This window comes from Poromitra crassiceps, assembly GCF_964638095.1.
Source record: "Poromitra crassiceps genome assembly, contig: HAP1_SCAFFOLD_782, whole genome shotgun sequence".
Taxonomy (NCBI): Eukaryota; Metazoa; Chordata; class Actinopteri; order Beryciformes; family Melamphaidae; genus Poromitra; species Poromitra crassiceps.
In genome coordinates this window covers 40,001-67,137 of record NW_028151626.1, presented here as the reverse complement: position 1 = coordinate 67,137, position 27,137 = coordinate 40,001, and the positions used below count along the sequence as shown (strand labels likewise).

The window sequence follows — 27,137 nt, the reverse complement described above, 5'->3', positions numbered from 1 at the left end:
ACTTTCAAGGCCATCTATTCATTTTCAAAACCTTTTATGGCCTTATTCACTTTTCTCAAATTCACAAACTCTCAAGGATTGTCAATGCAGGTAGGAATCCTGTTATATGCTGATTATAAATAAAACATCCTAGAAATCAGTTGAACTAAATGTATGATTTTAAATAATAGTTGTAGTCAGTCACCCTTACATGCGTATTTGACTAAAAGCGCACGCTTTCATTTCTATTGATTGAATGATATTTGTGTGTCATGGATTTCACCTCCTGTCTGGGTGGCCCACACCGGGCCTGGTGCCCCGCAGCCCGGGTCCTGGCATGGTCTGGTCGGTGGGCGAGGCCTGGGCCTTCCCTGCTGCCAGCCGGGCGTATTTGAGCAGCGCCGAGAGCAGCAGGTCCCACACGGCTCGCAGGGTGAGCTCGCCCAGCTTGTGGCGCTCATACAGGTAAGGCTGCAGCACCTCCTTCACGTTCTGGAGGAACTGGCGTATGATGAGCAGAGTGGCCAGCATCTGACGAAGAGAAAAGGGAATGCAGTGTTGCTGCCGTGCTGACTGAACACAGAGTACGGCACAATGAAACAGAGCAATCCAAAAGAAGCGCCCCCTACAGGTAAATAATGCAAACTCAAGGGAATACAAGTGGATGGAGAGCAAAGGGACGAGCAAGACAGAGAGGAGAGAGACGATGCAAGACACACCAAAACAGAAGTATGTAAGGGATAGTCTGCAAAATGCACCAAAACAGAAGTAAGGGATAGTATGCAAAGTGAAACCCATGAAAACTACATTTCAGTGTCAGTGAGTGACATATGATGCAGAGAGAGGCCAATCACATGGATGCTCAGACTGAAGGACTTGCAATAACACTAACACCTTGCAGGACAAATGCAAGTCACACTCAATCGAAAGAAGCAAAATGACAAATGAGTTTTCACTCATCAGCAGCAGCACAACTGGAAGCGCTGCCTATATCTTGGCGGGCCCCTTAACACAGACACAAAAGCTATAGACTTTACAAAATTGCAGACAAAGTGATAGAAGGCGGCGCAAAGCTTACTTCCCTTTATTGACTTTAATCTAACGGCAATTCATTCCAAGTGAAATAACGCTGACGCACCATCTACTGTAGCTACAGCACAGAAGCCCAAATCAAAAGCGCAAATAGATTCCTGACAAGGACACGGACACGTTATTTTCAGCCGATGACGGGAGGCGTCAGAAACGGGCAGCCATTGGCGATACTGTTCTCACCACAGAGAGAGGCAGTTGCGACAAACGCGGGCAAAGTTAGTGTTTGTTCAGACAGAACGCCAGGTTGTTTTATATGCAGACAGACAGGTCAGGTTAGTTAGTGTTTGCTCAGACATAATGCCAGGTTATTTTATACTCAGACAGACAGGTCAGGTTAGTTAGTGTTTGCTCAGACAGAACGCCAGGTTATTTTATACTCAGACAGACAGGTCAGGTTAGTTAGTGTTTGCTCAGACAGAACGCCAGGTTATTTTATACTCAGACAGACAGGTCAGGTTAGTTAGTGTTTGCTCAGACAGAACGCCAGGTTGTTTTAGACTCAGACAGACAGGCGTACGACAGACAAAAAGTCAACATGCTGCAGCAAAGACTGAAAAAGGGGGGGCGGTACTGGTTTGCGATTGGGGAAACTATAAAAGCAGCATAGCTGATGGTAACAGAGCATGACGAGCTCAATGGTGTAACACACCAGCTGAGAGTGTAACAGAAACAGGCAGAGGATGAGAAATGGAGGCAGGAGTCTTGAGTGTTATTGGAAAAAAAAAAAAAACTATTTGCAGAAACTGCAGAAAAGGCAATAACGAAATCCACCGGCCATCGGGGGAAAGGCAGATGGCAACGATACTCGAATAGTGTATGATGATGGTCAGAGAGGCATGTGAAGTGAATATCATGAAAATGTGGAGGATTCACAGGGTTTCAATCACACACACAAAAGCACACAGAAAACACCAAACATGTCAACAACAACACAGACATATCCGTCATTCCAACATGTCAACACACACAGACATTATCTGTCATTCCAAGTCTAACCGACAGACGGATCAAGCTCAAATCCGCCATTGCATCAAACAGGCCATGTAGATGCACCAAGCAGCGGAAGTTGAAACACCAACCCGGAATATTGAATAAAAACCCACAGATTTCAGACATGTGCTTTTTTAATCCCTACAAACGCACAAGACAGACCTAAGATGTTCATAACATCTAGCAGGTTGGGTAGCTCATGACATGTTCCGACACTGCTCTGGCATTGACCTTAGACCTCCAACCCCGGGGTTGTACGGTGGACCCGAGCAAAGCCCTGAAGAGCCAGGGGATCGAGACGACAAGCATCTGGATCTTGAGGAACGGTAGCACGTTTGCCCGGACCTGCCTCAGCAGACTCTTGCACAGAAACAACACCAGCAGCATCTTCCACAGAGGGAGAAAGGGAGGAAGTGGATGGAGAGAGAGAGGAGGGAGGGAGAGCAGAAGAATGCACAGATGGACAGAGAGCAACACATGGAAAAAGATGCAGAGTGGAGAGTAAAGAGAGAGAGAGAGAGAGAGAGAGGGAGACATGTGAGGACGGAGGGATTGTAGTGGATGGGACAATGACAGATGGTTGGAGGTGAGAAGAATCTGCTGATGCGTGATGGAGAAATGTCTCCTACCTCTTTCAGGCGCTCCATGTCTTTGAGGTAGAATCCAATGTAAAAAAGGCTGAGATAAGAATTTACAAACTGAAACTGGAAGAGAAAGGAAGAATTACAGTTTGGCTGGTGGTGTGAATATGGAAACTTGTTTAAAGAAATTAGATTACAAATCACATCGTTATGATGATACATTTCATTTGATAAAACAGCCACTCACAAGAACCATTTTGATGATGAGATTTTTCTCATAGGCACTCTGGAGTCTGTAGTTTTCTGTGGAAGCACAATGCAAAAAGCACAGGGTCAGCATTACCTATGAGTACTACTGCACCAGCACAACTGTGTCAACAAAACAGTCAACTGAACATACTTTCTCTTACAAAAGGTACAATACCGCAAAAATGAAAACTCTCATTATTTTAGTTAGCATTTTGAGAGGAAGAGTATTAATGTAATCCTGCAATCCTTGAAGGGCTTTGAAGAATGTATTTTGATTGATTGATTGATTTGATTGATTGAAACGATTTATTTCAAACAGTTAAAACAAGTTAAAACAATCATATTATTTTTCATTTAAACCAATTGAATGTGGCGTTAACACTGTTTTTGACTCATACGGCAGTAAAGGTGGAAGCTTGAATCTCACCCATGTCATTGAGCCAGCAGGCGATCTTCTTGTACACCTCGTCACATGCAGTCACAGTGATAGCCAGCATGATTTTGGGGATGAAGCGGGCTAGCCGAGGCATTTCCTTGATGCCCATCACAAACTCCTGCAGAAACACAAGCACAGACTTTTCACTGAACTCACTGGTCGGCCTCCAGGACAGCACAGACTTTTCACTGAACTCACTGGTCACCTCCAGGAGAGCACAGACTTTTCACTGAACTCACTGGTCGCCCTCCAGGACAGCACAGACTTTTCACTGAACTCACTGGTCGGCCTCCAGGACAGCACAGACTTTTCACTGAACTCACTGGTCGGCCTCCAGGACAGCACAGACTTTTCACTGAACTCACTGGTCGCCTCCAGGACAGCACAGACTTGCTGCACAGCCTTCTGTTCACTCTCAGATGTGAAATAGGCAGTTGGAAGACTAAAGTACACAAAGTGTCCTCCTAACTCTCTCACATAAACATGCCATTGATGATCCATTCTTCACTTCTGCCATTGGTGATTATTGGCATTTATTCTTGTCCGTTTGCAGGTGTGTTTAGGTCCATTTTATTACAGTAAGTAAGGGACTGGGAAGACATTAAAGGGATAGTATTTTGGAACCCTTAGACAGCAGAATCCATGTTGTTCCTCCTTCTAGCTCCAGATAGTTAGCCACAAACCATTACAAGATCAATGGGGTCACGCTCCTGTCTGTGCTGACTGAGGTGGAGATTTCCTCCACAGTGCTTACAAAATAAATGTCAGTGAGTCTTAAGCTGTGTTCACACCGAGATATTTATTTTTCTCTCTGTCGCTCGATTCAACCCTTTGGAATCGCTCTGTCGCTGTGTTTAAATCGCTCGTCAACGGGCACACGAATTGACGGACATCTGGGGGCTGTAACGTTACGCAATGTCATGATGTTTGTCCACTACGAGCCACCGTAGTTGTTTACAAGCTAAGCCTATCAGCGAGCTCTATCTATACCGGTAGTACAGACTTCACTTCATGTCAGCTGCCTGTCAATCAGCTGTCAATGCGGTTTGTTGCCACACAATAAACCAGCGGTTTGTTCCAAGCCAGTGTGATCCTTGACTCACTCTCACACGGCAGCCAATCAGCATTGAACAGCAAGCGACTGATGCCAGCGTAATTTCGCTCGAGTTGGGATATTTCATCTCGGGCGACGAGCGAATTTTCGCCCTATCGCTCTGTCTCTGTCGCTCGGATGCCCAGCGATTTTTCTCCCGGGCGAATATACGCTCAATCGCTCGTTTGCATTGACTTTGTATGTAAACTCGATGCCAGCGAAAAACTTTAATAGGTCGGTGTGAACGCACCTTTAGTCAGCTTGCACAGACAGGTGCATGACCCCAGCATTGACCCTGTATTGGTTTGTGGCTAACTACCTGTATCTGGAGCTAGTATGAGGAACATATTTGTGCTGAGAATGGACTCTACCAATCAACATCATCATTGGTCAGTAGCAAATAGGGCTAGGGTATAAAAAATATCCCTTTAAGGAAACAGTGAGGGAGCCAAAAATAACATAAGAGCACCACTCATTTGCTTTGTGAAGGACAAGAGAATAGCACAGGGTATTTTGGTGAGCCTTATTTCCATCGAGGTCCTGTAGCACAGATCTACAATTTGAAGGAGATGACATTGTCTCTTGTACTGTACTTTTGACAGCATTATGGTGCGGGTGCACTGTACTGTACAATGCTAAAGTAATGATACAGAAGCATCACAGAAATCAGACGTTTGACCAGGCTTGCTGCACCGCTGCATCCACCCTTAAAAGAGATTCTGCAGCACTAAAGCAGGATAGATGCAGGGTGTGGAAACTGTAACTGCTACATCCACAAAGGCAGCAGACACCAGTAAAATTAGTGATTAGTTACAGTTACTTGTTACTCCTCTCAAAAAGTAATCTGAGTTACTTTAAAATTGCTGCATAATAAAAGTAATTAGTTACTAGGGAAAGTAACTTTTGCATTACTTTTAAAAGTCTGCTTCGATTCTCTTACTAATGCACACATATTATTTTAGTGTTGCTGTGGCACAGTGTGGGATATGACATACTGTCAAATTGTATCTATCATTGTACCTGCATGGAATACTTGAACATTTTGCTTATTGTGGAGGCTTATACTGTAGCCTACTCAAGGTCATTAGCCTCTGGGGCTTATAGCCTACTCAAGGTCATTAGCGTCTGGGGCTTATAGCCTACTCAAGGTCATTAGCCTGTGGGGCTCTGGCTGCAGCTGTGGCATGTGGAACATTTTTGCCGGGCAGAGAAGGCGGTGTCTCTCCCTGGACTAGGTCTGATGATCATACACTGGACAATCCTCTGAAGTTGTCCACTATTTTTCACGTCCTCAAGTAACTAGTAACTATTCCCATAAAAGTTCAATCATTGTAATTGAGTTAGTAAATTTGAAAAAGCAATTAGTTAGATTACTACCGTAAATTCCGGACTATAAGCCGCACCTTTTTTCCCGTTTTTTGGCCTTTTTTGGCCCCTGCGGCTTATATAACGGTGCGGCTTATCTATGGATTTAAAAAAAAAAAAAAAAAAAAAATCTCTCTTTTTTAGCACTCTTTCTAACTATAAATCCTATATAACTATAATAAGTTTTAATTTCCTCTCTTGCCCTCTTTTCACCACACTGTATGACACTGTATGACACTGTGTGCACTGTAAAAAACAACACAGGTGGTGTTGTGTTATGTTGTTTTGTTGAAATGTTAATAAATGGGAGCTTCCTCAAACAGCCATCTCTTTCCCGACAATCCCCTCTGTGCATGAACCCTTACATATGGTAATTAAACATTAAAACACAATAAAAAAAAAAAAAAAAAAAAAAAAAATACCATTAAAACACCCGCGGCTTATAGTCCGGTGCGGCTTATATAAGAAAAAAATAGTCAACTTTGCAGGTGCGGCTTATACACCGGTGCGGCTTATAGTCCGGAATTTACGGTAGTTACTGCAAAAAGCAGTTAAATGACAACACTGGCAGACACCTAACTCAGATGCTGACACCCGACCGACCTGCAGCTCGAAGCAGATGAGCATGGCCAGGAAGACGAAGCAGAGGCAGAGGATACAGATGGGCAGGCTGACCAGCCATCTGAACACACGCCGCCGCCACGGAGGGTAGTAGAACTCCTCACATCCTGTTATGGGACTGCAGCGCTTCACACCCTGCAGGGGGAAGAGAGGGGTGGGAGTAAGAAAGGGCATGCGAGAGGCGAGGGGAGAGGAGAGGAGAGGAGAGAGAGGAGGGGAAAGGAGAGGAGAGCAAAGGAAGGGAAAGGAGAGGAGAGGAGAGGAAAGGAGAGGAGAGGAAAGGAAGGGAATGGAAAGGAGAGGAGGGGAAAGGAGAGGAGAGGAGGGGTAAGAAGAGGAGAGGAGAGGAGAGGAGAGGAAAGGAGAGGAGAGGAAAGGAGAGGAGAGCAGAGGAGAGGAGAGGAGAAGAGAGGAGAGGAGAGGTGAAGAGAGGAAAGGAGAGGAGGAGAGGAGAGCAGAGGAGAGGAAAGGAGAGCAGAGGAAAGGAAAGGAGAGGAGAGCAGAGGAGAGGAAAGGAGAGGAGAGGAGAGGAGAGGAAAGGAGAGCAGAGCAGAGGAAAGGAGAGGAGAGGAGAGGAGAGGAAAGGAGAGGAAAGGAGAGGAGAGGAGAGGAGAGGAGAGGAAAGGAGAGGAGAGGAAAGGAGAGGAGAGGAGAGGAGAGGAGAGGAGAGGAGAGGAGAGGAAAGGAGAGGAGAGGAGAGGAGAGGAAAGGAGAGGAGAGGAGAGGAAAGGAGAGGAAAGGAGAGGAGAGGAGAGGAAAGGAGAGGAGAGGAGAGGAGAGGAGAGGAGAGGAGAGGAGAGGAGAGGAGAGGAGAGGAGAGGAGAGGAGAGGAGAACAGGACTTTAGCTCTCCTCACCCTAAACTGTGGCCGCGGCTCCTCCAGGGACTCAGAGGGGGTGTCCAGTGTTCCCCACTTGTAGGCCAGCTCCGCCCCCCTCCTCTTCCAGCGCTCCAGGAACAGGGTGGCCCACACCACGTTGAACAGCGCAAACACCACACAGCAGATGTCACGGCTCGTCTGGAGGACACACAAACACACACCACTGTGAAAATCAAATGATTCCAAACCCTGAGCTGAAATCATGAACTGTATAAAACACACAAAGCAAACCCCTGTTCTTAATACTTACTGTCAAACTTCATTGACCAAAATATCAACAGCTACTTTTCAACATTTCCTCTGTGAAATGCCCCATCAAAAAGCATGCACTGTTCCAGGAGCAGTGTATCGTACACCTTTACTGATCAGAGAGTACTGTAGCTTTTCTTTTCCTGTATTTGTAAACTTGTCTAAAGGAAAGAACAAGGAGATAGTTCTCCTGAAAAGTGCAGCGGCATCAACCCTTCTTCCCCCACAAAAAGGATGATGATGATGACTATGAAGATTGATGGAGAACATTTAATTTAATTTCCATTGGATTTCATTTCATAATCAATAAGCTATAACAGATACAAATAGTTATTGGTATTAGTTATGAATCATAACCGACCACACACACATAGGTTAAAGCAGACTTCACCCTCTGCCCACAGTAACCGGGTCATGTCACACGTGGCTGACCTTGCTCGGCTCCAGCCTATCCACCACTCTTAACCCATTGATACCTGATGCAGCATTTGCGTGTATATCCCTCATTTGTGTGTGTATCCCTTTAAGACAGCGGTCTTAAAGGGATACACACACAAATGCTGCATCAGGTAGCAATGGGTTAAACAAAACATGTTGTGTGCCTTGGACTCCTGGCTTCATCCCTCCCCCCTCTCTCTCTCTGCTCTCCTCACTATAAGAGATATGATATGACAAATGTTAACTCTTTACTGTAAATCTGAAACTCTGGATCATGTATACACTGAAATGTTGCAGTCTCTCTGTAATGCATTTTACAGGGATATGTGATGGCTAATGCATTCATATGAGACAACTTCCTGACTTCTTGGCTTCATTTTATTATTTGGTCATCGTTTCATATTGGCTTGAAAGGCTCTTGTTTGTGCAGGATGAAGAATGATGTTATTGATCCAAAATTCCATTCTACAACAACAACGTTGATGATGATGATGATGTGTTTTCGCCTCACCTGGTCAGACTCAGTGAGCATCCACAGCACAAAGCCGATGACAGCAGGATATAGCATGGAAGTGGTGTAGAAACCCAGCCAGGCAAAATACATGGCGATCTTCACCCCAAAGTAGTCACAGATATCATCTGCAAACAGCACAGAGCACAGAGGGAAGAATGAGGAAAGAGCAAATACAATGAGTATGTTATTATGGTCATCATAACATAATACAATGAGTATGTTATTATGGTCATCATAACAGAATACACTGTAGAAGTGCAGAAGTAAACAAAGTATGAGTGTGTTATTATGGTCATCATAACAATACAATGAGTATGTTATTATGGTCATCATAACATAATACAATGAGTATGTTATTATGGTCATCATAACATAATACACTGTAGAAGTGCAGAAGTAAACAAAGTAGTGAGAAAGGAAACATGAGGAAAAGATGACATGGGGAAAAGAAGTATCTCTTTCTTTTTATATTGATATTGATCATAATAGTGTTGTGTGTGTCTGTGTCTTGTTCCACTGACCTAAGGGCTGTTTCTCACAAACAGCCTGGACCCAAGACTTCATCAGCTGACTGAGGATCCTCTGCTCATGGAGAGGAAACATCTGCTGGATCACCCCTCGTGCACTCAGCTCAGGGACTGGACAGAGAGAGAAAGAGCCTTGCTAAATAATCAAATGGTAATAGTAATAATACTGCAGCAGCTTAGCTTGTCCACTCCTGCCACACTGCAAGGCAAAATAAGTCGACCTATGTTTAGGCACATGAATGTACTGCACAAGTATGTAAAGCTATAATATTCAAACACGCAGATGAATATATTAATAGATACATAACCGTACATACAGCACATGCACAATGTTTCTGCCTAATGTTATGCCGTATTGTAGGCCTGTAGGGTACATGTGACAACTTGTATTTGTCTTTTCTTTTATCATGTGATCATACTCTTATGCCCATATTAATTTATAGAAAGATAGAGAGAGATATAGAAACAGAGTAGATAGATACAGAGAAAAACAAATGCTATTGACTATAGTAAGGTGATCAAATCCATCATGTTTGGATTGTGGGCGCAGGCTAAAACCAACTGGAGGGTTGTTTTTTCAAAGCTTACCAGAGAACTGCACCCCCCCCCCCCAGGCCCTGTTTAATAAAGACAAACATCAAGTGTCTGGTAATACCGGACTGTTAACTGATGCTGCTTACTGATTGGCTGGCCCTCTAGGAAGTTGATATTATGAAGCACCTCCCCCTGTTTGGCACGTAGATTGTCCAGCCAGTACTTAATGATGCTCTGCCTTTCCTGTAGGGAACAGAAGACAGAAGTAAGGGTGAGAGTAGAGTGTGTGTGTGTGTGTGTGCGTGCGTGTGTGTGTGTGTGTGTGTGTGTGTGTGCGCGCGTGCGTGTGTGTGTGCGCGCGCGTGTGTGCGTGAGCGCATGTGTGTATGCGTGTGTGTGTGTGTGTGCGTGTGTGTGTGTGTGTGCGTGTGTGTGTGTGTGTGTGTGTGTGTGTGTGAGTGTGTGCGTGCGTGCGTGCACTGACACTGACCTGCGAGGTGAAGAAGCACAGCTCACTCTCGATGTTCTCGTAGATGTAGTCCTCCTCGCAGGAGAAGCTGCGTGTTCCTCCTCCATACTCAGGCTTCACAGCTTTCCTCAGTCCCATCTCCTCAGCCCCTCGCAACAGACTGCAGGACAGAGAGAGCAAGAGAGAGAGACAGAGACAGAGACAGAGAGAGAGAGAGAGAGAGAGAGAGACAGAGACAGAGAGAGAGAGACAGAGACAGAGAGACAGAGAGAGAGAGAGAGAGAGAGAGAGAGAGAGAGAGAGAGAGAGAGAGAGAGAGACAGAGACAGAGAGAGCCGTTCAAAGAAAAATCCAGCCTCAATATGTCTTGTTGCTACAGTACATTGCATTCTGGTCTGTTGAGGACAGCAGAGAAAATGGTAGAGTAGACCTTCGTCTTCTTCCATGGATGTCTGGTTGTTGAATCTAGAATCTATATGAGAGTCATATGCAGTCTATATGTGATGTCACATTGAGGCCATTTACACCTGGCGCTAACATGCGTTTTCTGTGATCAGATTGCAATCAGATTGTGTTTTATCACTTGAAATGCCAGGTGTAAACACCCCTAAAACGCATTGAAGAAGGATTGCAATCTGATCGGCCAAACCACCTCCGGAGGTGGTCAGGGATGCATTGTGTACACATTGAACACAAGTGTAAATGCAATGTGTCGTCTCAATCTGGATACAGCAACTTTATGCGGATTGAGAGGACAACCATTTCTGCAATCTGATTGCAATCAGATTGCAGAAAATGCATGTTAACGCCAGGTGTAGGCTAAATGGAATCAGGCTGAAATGATAAAATACAATCTGATTGCAATCTGATGGCAGACACCACATGTTAACGCCAGGTGTAAATGGAATCAGGCTGAAGTGATAAAATACAATCTGATGGCAGACACCACATGTTAACGCCAGGTGTAAATGGAATCAGGCTGAAGTGATAAAATACAATCTGATGGCAGACACCACATGTTAACGCCAGGTGTAAATGGCCTCTATTGTCTAGGTTTATCCGATAGGAGAAATCAGGAAAAGATCCAACACCAGACAACAAACTGGACCCAGAAAGGTACAACACCAACAACTGTTTTGTGTGAATGTGTTTTAGGGTGGATTTTCACTTTAAGCCCCCACCCTACACGTGACAGACACACACACACACACACACACACACACACACACACACACACACACACACACACACACACACACACACACACACACACACACACACACACACACACACACACACAACATACAAGTCCCCCAACTCTCCTTCTCCCACACACTCATCTCATCATGAGAAGCACTGATGGAGCTAATCTACAGCCTTCACCCTTCCTTCCTCTCTTCCCTTCCCCCCTGCTCACCTTCACTCTCCATCCCTTTATCTCTCCATCCCTTTATCTCTCCATCCCTTTATCTCTCCATCCCCCCATCCCATCATTCTCCTTCTGTCCTTCCCAGTGGCTTTGTGCTGAAATCACAATAATAATGCCCTCTGTTCTCTACTGTCTGACAGCTCACCTCTCTCTCTCTCTCTCTCTCTCACACACACACACACACACACACACACACACACACACACACACACACACACACACACACACACACAGAAACACACACACACACACACACAGAAACACAGCCTAGGTGGGCCTGTAATGTCCATCCATCATGCAGCGACAGCCACATAGAGGCGCAGTACGGCGAGGTGCGTTCAACAACACCGTGATGGATTACAGCAGAAATGTGAGGCGTAAGCTTCTGTACTGAATACTGCTTAGCCCGCACCATGAGAACAGAAAGCTCCTCCTCCTCCTCTGAAGAAGAAGAAGAAGAAGCCAGGCTGTATCTGTTCAGACCAGAGCCGTGTATATAGAAGAGTCGCGACATCTCCATTCACTCCAATCTACAATTTTTTTTACTCTCAAGAGTTCCAGGAAGTAAGGTCCTGGATTAAGCAGCACTGTCGAGTTGCAGCAAAATGGATTTTTTTTTTTCTTTTCATCAAATTGTACATGATCAGCTTTATTTTAGCATTCAAAAGTAGCGCTGTTCATTGGCTAATGAGTCACGCATTATTTTGGTCCTCCTGCTGACGCCACGCTCTCTCTAGAGGACACTAGTTCAGACCAACTGTTTAGTAATCCAAGCCAATGACGGCCCAGCCTTTCAGAGGTGTGCAGCTTCTGCCGTTGCTGCCAGGAATCTCAATGAGATTGTCCCTCACCTCCCTCTCTGGCTCCCCGTCCCCACCTCTATCATCCAAAACATCATTGCCTTTTTCCACTCGCTCCCTCTCTGAACACCAGGGGGGGGGAGCTTCATCTGGAGGCATGGTGGAAGCGGCGCGTGGATGATGCTGACCTTGTGAGAGAGGGTAGGACATTGCTGAGAGGGAGGCCTGTCAAGAGAGCCGTGCTGTGGCCGGGTTGATGCTAATTTGGCAAAAATATGCATCAGACGTCATGTCAAAGTCAGCAGAACGCAGAGGAATAAATAGCCAAGTCACAGCTGGAATGGATTGGAAAATGGAAAATGGATGGCATGTCATTTTTGAGAGAGGAAGAGGAGAAAGAGGGATGCACCTGTGTACACAGAGCCGTGTAGATAGAAGAGTCACGACATCTCCATTCACTCCAATGGACCAGTTTTTTTTACTCTCAAGAGGTCCAGGAAGTAAGGTCCTGCATTAAGCAGCACTGTCGAGTCGCAGCAAAATGGACAGTTTGTGTTGTACTTTGAAAGTTTTTTTTTTTAGAATCAAATTGTACATTATTACGGTAGCTTTATTTTAGCATTCAAAAGTAGCGCGAGACCCCTTCCTGGCTGTTCATTGGCTAATGAGTCACGCATTTTGGTCCTCCGCTGACGCCACTCTCTCTCTAAATTGCTCTGCTGTGTACATTTGTCTGACTGGGTGTGTTGGTATATTGTGTTTTCCACTGAACTTGTTTTTCACTGCACGAAATAGAGATGGTTTCTGGAAGCAGCAACACTGCTGCTGGACAGCTGCTTCTCTCTCTCAAGAGCCCGTGGAGAATCATCCATTATACCAAAAACAAACCAAATAAACAAAAACATAAATAAGAACAATGCGACACCCAGAGGTGAGACTGAAGCCAGGCTCCCAAGTTGAGGAGCCACTCTGTCATCTTAATGCTACCATAGCTAATACGCAAAAGCATTATTGCAACACCAAATCAATTCCAAACCCAAAAGCCAGAATAATACTATCGCAGGATAATATGACCGTAAATATGCCGATGTACTGTATGTGTACAGTAATGATGGATAAAACAGTTGAGTTTCACTTGACACTATAGCCCAGCAAACCACCTGCCTGCAGCCTCCTGTCGTCCGTTACTCTCCCACAGCCAAACGCACGTTCTCACTGCTTCACTATGCAAAGGGAACTACTAATCAAGGTGAATTAGCCCTGATGGCATCGTTTCTGGGTTATCTGTTCTATCACTTCAAATGTAGGTCAGCCCATCAACCTGCAGGTGTGTGTGTGTGGTTGTGTGTGTGTGTGTGTGTGTGTGTGTGGTTGTGGTTGCGTGTGTGTGTGTGTGTGTGTGTGTGTGTGTGTGTGTGTGTGTGTGGTTGTGTGTGTGTGGTTGCGTGTGGTTGTGTGTGTGTGTGTGTGTGTGTGCCAGGAGAGAGCACGCATGTTGTCACACGGCTCAAGCCATTCATTTAATTAAAACACACACTTTCAGCGAGTGTTGGCTCCATGCCCCACCCCTTTTCCCTCCTTTACCACCCCCCACCCCACCCCTCTCTCTCTCTCTCTCTCTGTTTATCAGTGTCTCTCTCTCTCTCTCTCTGTTCTGTTCATCAGTCTCTCTCGACTTTCCTTCTGGCCAACTCCACCTGTCTAAAGCCTGGATTATGCTTGACGCTTTGGCCGGCCGCACGGAAATGAGAGACACGGAATCCGACGAGGAAACGTGTGGAGCTTGTATACTCTGTGTGGGTTTCTGCAGGCGGAATTGAGCGCGAGTCTTGAAAACTCCACTTTGTCCGCCCGTCCGCGTCCGCGTAGTTACAAATTTCGGCGTGCGCACGGCCGCTCGAAAACCGTCCGCACGGAGCCTTGCGGAGGGGCGTGTCTGCTGATTTGACGTCACTTTTCCGCGCGGACACTCGCGTTCCTCGCTGATGCGGAAAGCATAATGAGACCTTAATGCGATTCCATCCCTAGGTGAAAAGGCTTGGCTGAGGCTCTTGGGGGTTGTTCTGCGTGGCCCTTGCTAAATGCACGGTCAGCAAAGCGGACTGAACATCTGAAGTGCTGAAATGCATGATGGTGCCACCCTGCCTGCTCTCTGGAGTGTATCGCTCCGTTTTTACACACTGTAAAAGTCTACACACACTATGATTAAATTGACCCTGCACTCATCACCAAATCCCATGAGGGGATTTGGCAAAAAAAGAGAAAGGTCGGTCTGGGCATTGTAATCAGAGCAAACACAATACATCCTGTTTAGTCTGACTGGAACCCACGCTGCGACAGAGGAGTGGTGCCTGTTCAAGCAGGAGCCAGGGGCAGCTTGACTAATGAGTCAGCGTGTACGAGCTACACTGCTGTGCTGTGCCATACTATAGCAGCAGCTACATTTAATACCATGATACAGTACAGTATACCTGTGTTATACTGGAGGCCCTGGCACACAACAGCTGGGATATTCTGCTCTTGGAATACATCTTAACCCCAAAATATGCAGGTATAAATAACCTCAAAACTACCGTACAGAGGAAGTTATATATAGCCCTACTGTACTATTTACTCGTGGGTTTGTTAGTTGAAGTTCCTGCTGCAGCTTCTTGCTCCCGTTGATGATTTCAGGATGTTTTTGATATGGGGGATTTGACTTCATGGTACAGGAATGGCGAGAGTGACAAGTCACAACAAGGTGTGTCTGTCTGTCTGTCTCCAGGTAAAAAAGTCAAAGGTAAAGTCTAGTTACCCTGAGAGGACAGCCCAGTAACCAGACACCTGTCAGTAACTCTATCCTCCCTGTAGCCCAGAAGCCATTGAGCTGCAAACAAATAGGCAGATCAAACAGCAGCGACCACACTGCCCGTGCAACATCACACACATGCCAGGTAAGACAAGAGCGCTTTTCAGATCTGACGAGCAAGTTGACTACAGCATAATACACTACAGTCCACTTGGAATGCTCAACTCATGCTGCTAATAGTTACAGTAGTTGATGTTCACTATGAAAGGGAAGTCAGATATATTTTATGAAATCAGGGGACACTTTATGCAATTTATTTATGGGCAATGAGTCATTCACAAGAATTGGGTCTATCTGATACTGAAAGTCTGCATGTAGTATAGTTTTTTAATAATCGCTCATTTATGTATACTTGATAAAGCCTTGTGCTTTTCCTGATGTTTGTCCTTTATCATTAAGGTTGATTGTTGATCGGTTAGATCTACTTGCACAACAGTCACAACAACAGTGATCAGGCACACCTGACATTAATCAATTCATCCAATAGTGTAGGACAGGAAACCAAGATGCCCTACTCATTTCAGGAAGTAGTGGAGTTGTGCAAGTACCGGTAGTCTGCCAAGTCCTTTGAGACATACATGTCATAAAGGACTGTATAAATAAACAAACTTGGGACTTCAAAATGCTCGATCTATTATAACACACACACGCATGCGCGCGCACACACACACACACACACACACAAATGGCCTGCATTTATATAGCACTTTTATCCAAATCGCTTTACAAACAGTAGGTACATTCATCCATTCACACACCGATGGTGGCAAGCTGCCACGCACGGTGCTGGCACACCATCAGGAGCAATTTGGGGTTCAGTTCAGTATCTTGCCCAAGGACACTTCGACATGCAGACTGGAGGAATCGAACCACCGACCTCTTTCATCCAAAGCGATTAGTGACGACCCGCTCTACCTCCTGAGCTACAGCCGCCCCAGCCACACACACACATCTATAATATTAACTTTTTTCTCTGAAATGTACAGTATCAGTATTATTGTTATTTCACTTTTTATCAATTGAATACTTTTTTTATTCGTTTCCTTTTTTCTCACTGATTTATTGTATTCTTTTCCTTAGTGTTGTCAATTTAAATTAAAACTAAATTAAAAAAATAAATACATCCCAGCCTCCCGTGACCCTGGAAAGGAATAAGGAATACAGAAAATGAAGTAGTGAATGAATGAATAACAACAGACAGCCTGTGTAGAAAGCACACTTCTCCTCTGAGCCTAGGATGCCGATCAACACCAGGCAAAGGGACTCCCCGTGAAAATTAGCCTTCTGGCTAACTCGGGTACATTTATACAACTGATTGTTGAATGTTGATTAATGTACATTGTCCCTTTAGAAATAAATTGATTGATTGATTGACTGCTTACTTTTCATATGTAGCGGTGACGAAGAATGCGTAGACTCGTGTGTGCTTATGGTGTCGGATTTGGATGATGAGCTCTGGGACCCCCAGCCGGATGTGGTTCAGTAGCCATAGCAACGTGTGGTCATCTGTACTGTCTGTGGCAGAGAAGACAACATCAAAACACATGTCCATCCATACAGACTTCACCCACCGTCTGCCCTAATGTTACCGAGCAGCTGGAGGTCAAGGGTCACACTAATCAACACTTGTTGATGAGGATGAGGAGGACTCTTCCTCTCTGCTTCCTCCAATGGTTCACAGAGTTAAAGACTTAAAAACCAGCTTCTCATGTCATGCTGGCATCATCTTCATCATCACTATCATCATCATCATCATCAACAATAGGGCTGGGTAATATGGACAAAATCAAATACTGTATGACAATATTTTTGACCGAATACCTCGATATCGATATTGTGACAATATGATGGATGATATGAGGGTGACTATTGTAATAAATAAGTAAAATAAGTAAAATAAATTACAAATAAATTACAAATTTTAAAATCAAGGAAATTTCTCTGGCATTTCTACTTTTTTCCCAAAAACCTACCGACTGTGTCGTCTCGAACCAACGGTGAATTTTGTGAAACGTTTCATTACATGTCTACTTTCTGCTGTTCAGTGGTCAGTTTGGAAACTGTGCTTTATAACACATATTCACCTGAAATGAATCGAATTGAAACAAATCTGTAGGAGAATAGAAGGAGAATGTAGCTATTGTTACAGTATGTGTGTGTGTGTGTGTGTGTGTGTGTGTGTGTGTGTGTGTGTGTGTGTGTGTGTGTGTGTATGTGTGTGTGTGTGTGTGTGTGTGTAATTGTGTGTTAGTCACCTGCAAACGTCATGAGGACATCACAGTTCTCAGTGGGCACCGTTTTCATCCAAGACTTATGGGACATCATGTGTCTCCCAGCCTGGAGCAGTCGCTTCCCAAACAACTTATCTGAGAGAAAGAGAGAGAGAGAGAGGGAGGGAGAGAGGAGAGAGAGAGAGGGAGGGAGGGAAAGGGGAGAGAGAGAAAGAGAGAGAGAGAGAGGGAGGGAGAGAGGAGAGAGAGAGGGAGAGAGAGAGGGAGAGAGAGAGGGAGGGAGAGGGGAGAGAGAGAGAAAGAAGCAGGGATAGGACAAGTCATGAAGAGTTCTACATCAAGTGTGTACATCAACACTTCTGTATGTTTTGTTAGGAGGGATGGTGGTGGTTATTATCCCAGAGAGATGTTAGTTTTACTTTTATTTATTTGCACATATTAAAATCAAAAACAGACAAAAGAAAAAAATAAGAAATTGTGCCGGTAGAGACAGGAAACCCTATTGGGCTTATTCTGGGTCTCTCTATGTAAGAAAATAAACCAATATTAATAATAATCCGAACAAAACATACAATATAAACAAAAACAAGAGAAAACAACACGCAAACAATAAATAAGAAAAACAACAGTAAAAAGAGAAAAGAACAAAAAAGGCAAGGTAATGCATAGTGATAGAAATGTAACATTACACATTATATACTAGTAAAAAAGTATATCCTACTATTATTATAATATTGTTATATTATACTACAATGTCATATATATGTATATATATATGTGTATATATGTGTATGTATGTATGTGTATATACATACATACGGTATTATGTATGTGTCTACTATTATTATATTGTTATATTATACTACAGTTTCATACATATATACGTATGAAACTATGAAACATATATATATATATATATATATATACATATATATACACACATATAAATATATGTATATACACATATATATATATATATATAAATTAACACTCAAGAGATATAATAGAGAGTATAGGCAAGTAGACAGTGTGAGGTATATGTGTAATGTAGGCTATGTGTGATTCATCAGGGAGATTGTAACTTTAGATTTGAAAGAGTTAAGAGATCATGCTTGTTTGGCAATATTGATGAGTGTTCCATAGCATAGAGCCTCTGTAGCATATTGAATATTGGTTATTAGTGTAGTGCGACAATAAGGGGGGTGAAGGTGATCTAAATGTCTTGTATTATGTGTATGTATGTTAGAATTTGGTTGAAAGTATATCCTACACAGTGCAGGGAGTGACAGGTGTGTGTATACAGTACATTTGTAGACAAAGGTGCACACTCGAAGTGTGTTGATATCATAATAATATGGGGAATATTTTGATTTTAGATTTTTTTTAAGAGGAGCTGAGGGTCCGAATCTATTGGAAAATGTAGCCAACCTAAAAAGAAAATTGTATGATGTGAATTCTGTGAAGACTGGAGATATTATGTACTCTTGCCCATACAATGTTTCCATAAAAGAGATATGGGTTAATTAAACTGTAAAGGGTTAAGAGACATGATTGATTAACCAACCTGGATATGTTTCTGATGATACCAGAGATAGAGAAACACAGAGAGAGAAAGAGAGAGAGAGAGAGAGAGAGAGAGAGAGAAAGACATGCACAGAGAGAGAGAGAGAGAGAGAGAGAGAGAGAGAGTCACTTTTCACAGTAAAGCAGTGTGAGAAGCGATGCCATTTATAAAATTTTCTGTGAACCCCGCCTCAAAGCACTGACCCCAGTGTCCCAGCGCGCGCACGAGCACACACACACACACACACACACACACGCACGCACGCACACACACACACTCCTCCGCTCAGCCAGATTTAAATGTCTCGCCCGGCTCGCCCCCCCCCTCTCACAATGAAACATGAGATTGGCAGAAATGGACTGAACCCCGTCCTGCCAAGACCAGAAGCCAATCATTGTCATCACTTACACACTTACATTGTCTTACACGTGCACACGCATACACACACACACACACACACACACACACACACACACACAGTTCAGTCAAATCCACATGCTGTGGGCTGACAGCATCGACCCCGACATGCAAGTCTGGGTTTGTCTATTGTGAAAAACGGAGAACTCTTCATCTCTTCACTCATCAAGCTTCCAGCGTCTACGGCTGGCAGTGCGAGACTAAACAACAGCAAGCCAAAAATAGTTATACTGTAGCCATCCAGTAATATCACATTATAACACGGTCACTGTAGTCATCCAGTAATATCACATTATAACATGGTCACTGTAGCCATCCAGTAATATATCACATTATAACACGGTCACTGTAGCCATCCAGTAATATCACATTATAACACGGTCACTGTAGCCATCCAGTAATATCACATTATAACATGGTCACTGTAGCCATCCAGTAATATCACATTATAACATGGTCACTGTAGCCATCCAGTAATATATCACATTATAACACGGTCACTGTAGCCATCCAGTAATATATCACATTATAACATGGTCACTGTAGCCATCCAGTAATATCACATTATAACATGGTCACTGTAGCCATCCAGTAATATATCACATTATAACATGGTCACTGTAGCCATCCAGTAATATATCACATTATAACATGGTCACTGTAGCCATCCAGTAATATCACATTATAACACGGTCACTGTAGCCATCCAGTAATATCACATTATAACACGGTCACTGTAGCCATCCAGTAATATCACATTATAACACGGTCACTGTAGCCATCCAGTAATATCACATTATAACACGGTCACTGTAGCCATCCAGTAATATCACATTATAACATGGTCACTGTAGCCATCCAGTAATATCACATTATAACATGGTCACTGTAGCCATCCAGTAATATATCACATTATAACATGGTCACTGTAGCCATCCAGTAATATCACATTATAACACGGTCACTGTAGCCATCCAGTAATATCACATTATAACACGTCACTGTAGCCATCCAGTAATATCACATTATAACACATCACTGTAGCCATCCAGTAATATCACATTATAACACGGTCACTGTAGCCATCCAGTAATATCACATTATAACATGGTCACTGTAGCCATCCAGTAATATATCACATTATAACATGGTCACTGTAGCCATCCAGTAATATCACATTATAACATGGTCACTGTAGCCATCCAGTAATATATCACATTATAACATGGTCACTGTAGCCATCCAGTAATATATCACATTATAACATGGTCACTGTAGCCATCCAGTAATATCACATTATAACACGGTCACTGTAGCCATCCAGTAATATCACATTATAACATGGTCACTGTAGCCATCCAGTAATATATCACATTATAACACGGTCACTGTAGCCATCCAGTAATATATCACATTATAACATGGTCACTGTAGCCATCCAGTAATATCGCATTATAACACGGTCACTGTAGCCATCCAGTAATATCACATTATAACACGGTCACTGTAGCCATCCAGTAATATCACATTATAACACGGTCACTGTAGCCATCCAGTAATATCACATTATAACATGGTCACTGTAGCCATCCAGTAATATCACATTATAACACGGTCACTGTAGCCATCCAGTAATATCACATTATAACACGGTCACTGTAGCCATCCAGTAATATCACATTATAACACGGTCACTGTAGCCATCCAGTAATATCACATTATAACACGGTCACTGTAGCCATCCAGTAATATCACATTATAACACGTCACTGTAGCCATCCAGTAATATTACATTATAACACGTCACTGTAGCCATCCAGTAATATTACATTATAACACATCACTGTAGCCATCCAGTAATATCACATTATAACACGTCACTGTAGCCATCCAGTAATATGACATTATAACATGGTCACTGTAGCCATCCAGTAATATATCACATTATAACACGGTCACCCTCAGTGCAGCAGTCAGAAAGAAAATAACACACAGCATGTATTTATTCTCATTTCAAATGTTTTTTATTGAGCCAAAGAATCTCATAGATACTGGATAATACAATGCTCATATATATGTAAAATGATCTTTACTTTAGAGTTAGACTTAAAATATATACAATAAAATGACAAAATAAAATAAAAACGAACATAGGATTGCATCTTGAGATGTGAAATAGTATCAAGAAAAAAAAGAAAAAAGAAAAAGAAAAAGAGAGATTAAAAAAATAAAAGAGGTGTGATTTTTATCTTCCCTGTAGCCTTCCCTATCTTCTACCTTCTCGGTGTGTATTTATTCTGAGGTGGACCTTTGTTACATTATGGAAACATTACAGTTTGAGACAAACGCTCTGCTATGTTTGTCTTCTGGTTTGGCTGAACTTGACCTTACTCTCCATGACACCTGGGTCATCTGTCACTGACCTGGGCTCATCAATCTGCAGCGGGGCCAATAGCTTCAACAGGGACTAAGCGGTTGTTTGACTGGGGACAGTGTTACCCTATTACTCAGTTTGTAAGAGCCTCTGCCTGGGTCCTGAATAATAGTGACAGGCGTCTGGAGAGAACGCCTGTCCCAAAAAGCCCTGTGTTTTCATGGAGGCATGGGTCCTCAAGAGGTGCCGAGAAGTGGGGCACTTTCCAGAGATCACACACACACACACACACACACACACAGACACACCCACCCACCGACGTACCCACACACCCACCCACGCACGCACACACACACACACACACACACAGGCACGCACGCACACACACACACACAGGCACGCACGCACAGGCACGTTTAGCATCACGCAGCCCGCCTAAAGGTTTCTTCAGAGTGAAGGCATTGCAGCTCTGTGACTGTGAGTGAAGGTAAGTGATTGAAATGTGAAGTTGACTTGTTGTCTCGTATGCAACCCACAGCAATTCTGTAAACTAGATGTGAAGAAGATGGATGTGCTCCTTCAAGACCTATTATTATTGTATTTGAATTTGTACTCGTTCCTTCCACTAATGTCTGTCTCTGTCATGTGTACTGTACTTGTATGTCTGTTCCTTTGCATTTAAAAATGGAAAAACTGAATAAAAACAAAGTAAAAAAAAAAAAAAAAAAAAAATGTGAAGTTGACACAGTAGCGCTGAAACGATTAGGTGATTGATTGCTGAGTCGATCAATATAAAATCTCTCAATTATGTCATCATGTATCAAGTAAAAACACACACAAATCTGGTTACGGGTTCAAAATCACAAATTCTAAGATTTGCTGCTTTTCTCTGCCCTTTTTTGGCTGCTGATCAGATTTCTTTTTAGAATCACTTTGTGCTCTGGCGACTTGTGATGGGCATTTGTCGTTATTTTTTACATTTGATAGACTAATCATCATTAGTTGCAGCCTTAATACACATTTTGTCTCTTGTTGGTATGCTTGTTGTGTAGCAGAGTTACAGTACGCCCTACTAACAGCGTTGCTTATTTACATATCCATGAATGGACACACACACACACACACACACACACATACAGCACCACAGCAAGCCATAATATTAACCATGATATCGGCACCACTGTGATGACACTGTATCTGTACCTCAGCTCTCTGCACGATCCAACAAACACCTGCCACAAACACATCATTGTTCTGTTGCTCAGTGTGTCCCTCTACTTCCTGGAACAGGCTAATCACAGACAGGACACAGGAGGGAGGCTTCCTAGAAACAACACAGGGGCTCTTTCCATGAGTAAATACATGTGCCAGTGGGCAAGCACACTTGCTAACCACAAGTAGCATGTAGGAACACTAGACTTAGAGAGAAGTGATGCTAACCACATGTAGCATGTAAGAACACTTAGGGCCCTATCGTTGTACGGCGCTATCGTTTGCGCTGCCTTTGCGCTGCGTTTGCGTGCCTCTTATTGCTATCTTCCCAGCGTCTAGGCTATCGTCTGCCTCCGCCGTCCAGTTTTGCGCTGTGATGACACAGGTGTAGGCGTGGCCCAGGCGTGTCGGTGGGCCTCTAGCCTATCATGTGTCTCGCGCAAGTGTCATTTAGCGCTGTGGGGAAGATACCGTCGGTCTGTGCCGAGCGCAAAGAGAGGTTTGGGAGTTGCCCGTTCCAAAATAGGCGTTCCAGCGCAAAGTCTTCGGAAAAAATCGCCTTGGGTGCTCTCAATTTTAATGCCAGGAAATAGCTGGTCTTAGCGCAAATGCAGACGTACGCCTGAGCGCAGACAGTCTCCACATCTCCGTGCAGTGCAGGAAATCCTTGCTTGGATCCATTTACGCACGGCATGGATGTTACTCTCCACTCGCGCCTGCACACACTCTTCTCTCCTCGGAATGCCACGTTGATTTTCAACTATAGCCTACATTGCAGAAAAAACACACCTTGATTTAAAAATGAGAATTAGTTTGTCATGGTTTTATTAGGCAACATAATTCCCGACCATACAGGTTTGTGGTGTGAGGTAACAATAGATTGTTTTTGAGAAAGTTGTGACGGTGTTGTGCCAAGCTGCCTCTCCCCACCCTGGCCGGCCCAAAACACCCAGGGCACCGACCCACACCCACCCCACCACCAAGCCTGCATACCCGTCCAGCTCCCACCTTCTCAGGGAAGATCCCCCTCCAGCACCCGGCGCACACAGACTCCCGCCCCGCCAGACCCTCGTTTCCCTAATTCAAAACGCATCATTTTTTCGTACAACACCTGTGTCCGGCCAGTACAGTAACCTCTTTCCCTGCAATTGTAAGAGCGCAGCTTCTCCACAGCGCGGATGGCAGCTGAAGTCCCTCTCGCCATCAAGCAGACAGTGACGGAAGCATGTGTCTTTATGTGCGCCAAGGGGAAAATGACAATGAAATTGGTGTGATTCGATGTATATATATTAATAGAAACTAATAGAAAATAGCTGATTAATAAAATGTGTGCTGGTGGAACGAAATTCAACTTCTTCAAATAGAGCAGCATCACTCATCGCGGCTCATACGCTGCGTAATTACGCATGCAGTATATTACCGCAGCGGAGATAGAAGAGAGCCCGAAAAGGAATAAGTATACAGAGGTTTGGGCAGCAGCGAAATGGCAATAATACACAGGTGATTCACAGGTGGGCATGAGCACGTTATTTGATTTCTATGCATGACATTCTCACATCTCTCTCTCTCCCTCCCTCTCCCCATCTAGGCTATCTTTTCTCTCCCTCTTTCTCCCTCTCAGTGAAGGAGGAAGCTGCTGACGTGACGCTGTGGTTTTATGGGCATGACCACACCTCCACAATGCTTTTGGGCATAAACACGCTTATACGGAGATGTGCGCCGAGATGACGTGAAGCGCAGCGGGCCGACACGCCCACAATTAGGGCTTTGCGCGGCGTTATTCCAGCGCAAAACGGGCACTAACGCAAAATTACCGCCGTCGGGAAGATAGAGCCCTTAGACTTACAGAGAAGTGATGCTAACCACAAGTAGCATCTAAGAACACTAGACGTAGAGAGAAGTGATGCTAACCCAAATACAAGCTTTACTCAAATCTGAGGCCTCCTCATGTGCCTTTGGATCAAATTCAACTTGGCATATTCTGTGTGAAAGCCAAGGTAATGTTTTCTGACAACATGTCAGAGTTACAAAATCGTACCTAGATACTTGACTAGGAGCAAGCATTATTTATTCAACGATCTATCTGCGGTACTTACAAAGAGGCTGTGACTTTATCTGGCTCCATGCTGCTCTTCCCTTCTGAAGAACATGTTGGAACATCACGACAGACCGAACGGGGGAGAAAAGGGAACAAGGATAGAAGTTTCACTTTTTCGTCTCGAGTGCTGCTCCCAGATACTGAAATCTGGCCCACCGCTTGACTGTGAGACGCAGCAAGCAAGCAGCGCCAAGGACATGACACGCATTCTAATGAGCCCTGTATTCATCACTAAGCACACACACATGCACACACATGCACACACACACACACACAGTCCTGGGACAGCCAGCAGATTGGTTTCAACACTTCTACACTGCCTCAATTTATGAGCCTCATCTCCGAGCATGTGTTCAGATGGCTCGTGTGTGTGTGTGTGTGTGTGTGTGTGTGTGTGTGTGTGTGTGTGTGTGTGTGTGTGTGTGTGTGTGTGCGTGTGTGTGTGTGTTACTCGGGTGAGGGTGTCTCGTGTCGTATGTTGTCCGTCAAGGCTTGACTTAGCGCTGGGCGATAATTCAATATGATCGTTTATGGTCTTTCACTTTCATTTTAATGGCGTGATTCATGACACACATTTCTGCTGTCTAAATTGATAATGACAAGCCCATTTTATTTAAAAACTCTGATAAAATGAGGTATGGTAGGAATATTACTTGGAAATTTCAGTTTTGTTTAACCTCCCAACTACTGGAACATTCATTTGATTAATATTTAATGTGAATTTGCATATAGACCTTATTCGCTAACCCTGGACGGCGCCATATTGTTGACATACCGTCCTGTGCGCACACAGCGAGTTGTTGTTTGTATGCTGCCGTTAATGCCTGTAATAATAAACAAAAGAGAAAACGAGGTGAACAGACTTCGCTGTGAGGAGCTGTCAGAAAGTCTCACCTGTCTCTCCTAACTATCCACACATCTCCTATGCTGCTGACGTATGCTCAGTCTCGCTCCCTTCACGTCTGTGGACGGTAGAGATAGAAACAAACCACGGGGACATTTGCTGTCATTACTGCCTAACGCAGGTCACCATCCGAACACAACAGGAACGATACAGGTAACGCTAACAGCGGCTAGCTTCCTATAAACGCTGCTCTCACATAGGCTGTCACTTGAGCGCTGCAGCGCTATGTCAACAACATGGCGGCGGTGGGCGTGCCCGTACGTGAGTGACGTCAATCGAATAAGGTCTATATGACCCATATTGTGATATATATTGATTGAGAAAAATCCTTGTGATTATCCTGATACTGTATTGATTTCAACTATATCGTCCAGCCCTTGACTGCACATGCCAGGCCAGCGTGACAGGTGTGTGTGTGTGTGTGTGTGTGTGTGTGTGTGTGTGTGTGTGTGTGTGTGTGTGTGTGTATGTGTGTGTGTGGTGACCAGGGCCACCATTAATCCAGACTTCTACAACCACTGGTCAAATTAAACAAACGGATGAAGGAGAGTTGAGCAGTTTCCTCCTATTGTTTCATCTCAAATCTATAGTTAAAGGGCCCCTATTATAAGATTTCAATGTTTCCTCTTTTTATAAAACTGGATGTACAAAATAGCAGGGAAATTTTCCTGATATGCAATCGCAGCATATGCATGCTTATAATAATAAGGAAAATCAATAAGGTATCATGGTTTTATATGAATTCACCTCACAGTGTACTTTTTATGGCAGTTTTGGAATAACTCCTGAGACAATAATACTAAACAGGCCCGTAGCCAGAGTTTGAGAAATACCGAGGTCATTTTAGCGCGGCGTGGGGGGCCCAGGGGGGGCTCTGCCCCCCCGGATAGAAAATTTTGTCCATTTTAAAGTAAAATGCTTCAATCTGGTGCACTTTGAGAGCAAAATGAAGAGGCTAGATCTATAAAGAACTACATACATCATGTTAGATTAATATCCTCTTTACTGTGCTTTTGCCTTAAAATGATACAAAAGATACATGTCTCCCCATATGATATAATTTATATTCTGCATACAGGTCACATGGCAGAATACTGCTCAATTAAATACAATGGCCCATCTACACAAACATCACTTACAGGGGAGTTACTTACCCATTCACTTCAATAGAACTGTCCCCAAAGTCTAGCCCCAATCTAGCCTCAATGCAAAATCTGAATGTTGTGAGTTATCTCTCTTCCTT

The 27,137-nt window shown here is 43.9% G+C and overlaps 1 protein-coding gene across 1 annotated transcript in view; it reads right to left on the bottom strand.

The window, feature by feature from the left end:
* Positions 1-258: 258 nt before the first annotated feature.
* Positions 259-27,137, bottom strand: part of LOC310771548 (anoctamin-8-like) — a gene marked incomplete at both ends in the record, with an annotated part of 62,663 nt that continues 35,784 nt past the window's right edge. The window contains 13 exons of the mRNA XM_083664137.1: positions 259-510; positions 2,320-2,448; positions 2,691-2,765; positions 2,890-2,945; positions 3,319-3,445; positions 6,389-6,541; positions 7,263-7,424; positions 8,485-8,612; positions 9,009-9,125; positions 9,695-9,791; positions 10,039-10,177; positions 16,477-16,609; positions 17,350-17,460. Coding sequence (XP_083520263.1) covers positions 259-510; positions 2,320-2,448; positions 2,691-2,765; positions 2,890-2,945; positions 3,319-3,445; positions 6,389-6,541; positions 7,263-7,424; positions 8,485-8,612; positions 9,009-9,125; positions 9,695-9,791; positions 10,039-10,177; positions 16,477-16,609; positions 17,350-17,460 — 1,679 coding nt within the window. The remainder of the gene's footprint in view (positions 511-2,319; positions 2,449-2,690; positions 2,766-2,889; positions 2,946-3,318; positions 3,446-6,388; positions 6,542-7,262; positions 7,425-8,484; positions 8,613-9,008; positions 9,126-9,694; positions 9,792-10,038; positions 10,178-16,476; positions 16,610-17,349; positions 17,461-27,137) is intronic.